General features: G+C 44.4%; 1 protein-coding gene across 1 annotated transcript; it reads right to left on the bottom strand.

The window, feature by feature from the left end:
- Window positions 1–163: 163 nt before the first annotated feature.
- On the bottom strand, window positions 164–2,783 carry LOC311059734 (kelch domain-containing protein 3-like). The gene has a single exon (XM_084077772.1). The coding sequence runs from the start codon at window positions 1,396–1,398 to the stop codon at window positions 172–174; it is 1,227 nt and encodes a 408-aa protein (XP_083933898.1). The 5' UTR covers window positions 1,399–2,783; the 3' UTR covers window positions 164–171.
- Between the last annotated feature and the right edge of the window lie 720 nt (window positions 2,784–3,503).

Below are 3,503 nucleotides of genomic sequence, written 5' to 3'. Positions count from 1 at the left end.
CATGTATTTGACAAATCCAATGCCTTTGAAAGACTTTTTCTGTCTTTAGATGTAATATATCTTTGGGTTTTGTAATTAATAAATATGTGCATGGAACAAATATTGCCATTTGTCTTGTTGCAAGAGTAACAAAAAATGTTTGGGTGCGGTTTGGGTGCTTTGAAAATATGGTCACGCTACTTTTGAAGGTTGCCGATATCCTCGTCTCTCCATTTCTTCTGTCCCGCTCCCTTTAACTTCTCTGCCATTATCTATGATCTTTTTCTTTTTTCTTCTTTGTCTTTTCATGTTTTTTCTTCTGTTGCTGTTGGTAGTCATGGCTGCCAGTTCCCACCGGACGTCATGTGGGAGCTCCGACTGCTGCAGACCATACTGAATAACCGCTAGCTTGCATAACTCCTTCAGACCAGGACTTAAGTCTAAGACGTACAGGTCATCCGTGTTTCCCCCAAAGAGGATGATGCGATCTCCCACCATGCAACAGCACATCCGATACATCCATGAACACGGGCCTTCCCCCTTGGGCTCCACGTTCTTCCAGGAGCAGGTCTCTGGATTAAATTTCCACAGGTCGTTGAAGATCTCGTGCAGACTACAATTCTGGCCACCGAATATGTACAGCTCTCCATCGTAGGCAAAGGCTGAGTGACACTCTCGTCCTTCTGGGAGAAGCTGTGGAGAAGGCGTGCTCAGCCAGCTGTTGGTCTCTGTGTCAAACACTCTGATGCTGTAGTAGATGTTGCTCGCTTGGCCTCCAAACACAAACACCTTTGTCCCGATGATGGTGGCAGAGTGGCATTCCGAGACAGGTGGCGGAGTTCCCCTGGTGTTAATTAAAGCCCAGACCATTGTTGTGGTGTCCAACGTGTAGATGTTGTTGGTATATCTGGTACGCTCGTTGAATCCTCCAAAGATATACATGACCTTCCCCAAGACGCAGGCAGAGTGGTTGCGCCTCGTCTCGGGAACGCTCCCGGAGATCCTGGGCTTGAACCATCCGTGCGTGTCGACGTCGAACGCGTAAAGCACGTTGCAGTACTCCTCTACCTCGCTGTCCACGATCCCGCCCCAGATGTAGATAACGTCCTCTGTCAGTGCCGCCGTGTGGCCGTAGCGCATGGAGGGAACGTCCAGTTGGTGCTCTCCTCCTCCTCCAGTGGTCAGTGTAAGCGGTGGACGAGAGCACCCCCTGGATGTTCCTCCGCTCGTCACTGGGGGTAACTTCGTCCAGCTCAGGGATACGGCGTTGAAGACGTGAACGTCGATGTGTCCTCTGTCGTACCGATACGTCTCCATCGTACAGAAACCCCCGAAGGAGTAAACCTTGTGGCCGACTGTCACCGCAGCATGACATGCTCGCTTCGGCCCTCCTTTAAGATGCACCATCCAGTTCAACATTTGACATGCGTAACGTAGACGAAACGTAGACAAAAATGGATTTTCCGCGTCTTGCTCCGTGGAAGAATGTCGGGCTGTCCGAGGCCTTATAACGGTACAGCGGCACAAATGTCACGCAAATCCAACATGTGACAAACCAGGGACAAACCGTAGGCAATCTACAATTACGTTTCACAATGTATCCAGAGCGACTTACAAGTCTGCAATCAGAATATGCAGAGTAGGCATGAACTCCAGTCGATAAACAAGGTAAATAGTCACATACATCAAAAAGCGGGATTCCCAATCTTGCTCCATGAAAGAATGGAATGCAGTTGTCCACGCCATCACTTATATCGGTACAGCGTGAAACCGGCACGTTGGGTTGGCCAATCAGGGAATCTGATGCCTGTTGATGTCCCTAATATGGGAAATTGATCGCTGTAGCAACCCGAGCCCCTGGCAGGCTCTCTGCAAATCCCTCGTGCCATGCAGCATAGCATAAGTACAAACTACAAAGTGTTGTGCATTGGCTTAAACAATCGTTTTGTGTTTTTGCTTATTTCTTCCCAGAATAATTTTCTTGGGAACATTTCTATTTAAAGATGGTGGTAGGTAGTGAGACCAGCCATGCTGTATGGCTTGGAAACGTGGCACTGACAAAAAGACAGGAGGCGGAGCTGGAGGTGGCACAATTGAGGATGCTGCTGTACGATTCTCAGGCAAGGAAAGACATGATCAGAAATGATTACATTAGAGGATCATCCCAGTTTAGAAGGTTTGGGGGTAAAGCAAGAGAGGCGAGGTTGAGATGGTTTGGACATGTGAAAAGATATGGGGAGAAGGACGCTGAAGATGTAAACTTTGCCAAGCCCTGTCTCCTGTTTCCTTCGCGTGAAGCAGCTTGATATACAAGTACACCCCCTGGACATGACGGTATATGTTGCAGGGACTTTGCAGGGACCAAGAGTCTTTGTTATGACCCGGCCGGGGATCGAACCCCGACCTCCCAGTCTCAGGGCGGACATTCTAACCACAAGGCCACTGAGCTGGTCTGAAGATGTACTAGATCACAAAATCTGGTGGAAACCCCATATAAGGCATGTGGGAGTCAAGATGGCAAAGAGCATTTCCGTTATTAACAAGGCAAGACACATCCATTAGTCATATACTGTATTATTATATTAACCTGATAATAATACACAACACAAGTATTGACATTATACATCCTTATATTACTGTCAATATCATGCAGCGTGTTTCTAAATCAATCAATAATAAAGTCATGTTTGTATTAAAACACCCAATAGTTTTAACATGCCTTTTAATATATAGCTATATCATGATCATATTATCATTATTTATATTATAATACCTCATATTATAATGCCATATAGCTATAATGCCTATTAATTATACCTATAATATGATCATAAACATCCATTGTCATTTATGAATCTATAAATGTATTATATAGTAAAGTAAGTGCTATACTGTTTATACTATAATACTCTAGTTATAATTATGCTTATAAATATCGATAAGCATAATTATAAAATAAAGCATGTGTTATATTGTATATTATAACACCTTATATTATAATACATAGTTACTACATGATAATATTATTCATTGATATTGTTCTATTATCATACTTTGGTCGCAGCACAATTTACGGTACACTAATTTGACATAATAAGCCGTTATTACAAATAATGTGTTTCTTATTAGCAATAATGTTTTTTATTAGAAAGAAACTATGGGTTACTTCCGTAACCCCGGTTTTGTAAGTTGCGAACGAGTTGTTCACATATGGGAAACAGCGCCCCCTGGCGCGATGACAGAAGCTTCACATTCACTCCCTCAGGGCAAAAACCCTTTTTGGCCCTGTGGGCCTTCCCTCGCTTCCCAAGGTCCCTCCCCCGAGGGCATAAAAAGACCTGGCAAGCGGAAGTCATTCTCTTTACACACCAGCTTCCTTCTGCCAAGCAAAAAAGAAGGGTGTTTTTGTGAACAACTCGTTCGCAACTTACAAAACCGGGGTTACGGAAGTAACCCATAGTTTTGTTTCATTGCTCTCTCGTTGTTCACATATGGGAGATATAAACCCCCGGAATGTATCTACA

Source organism: Gymnoscopelus microlampas (assembly GCF_963454915.1).
Source record: "Gymnoscopelus microlampas genome assembly, chromosome: 1".
Taxonomy (NCBI): Eukaryota; Metazoa; Chordata; class Actinopteri; order Myctophiformes; family Myctophidae; genus Gymnoscopelus; species Gymnoscopelus microlampas.
This window is presented reverse-complemented; position numbering and strand designations above follow the sequence as displayed.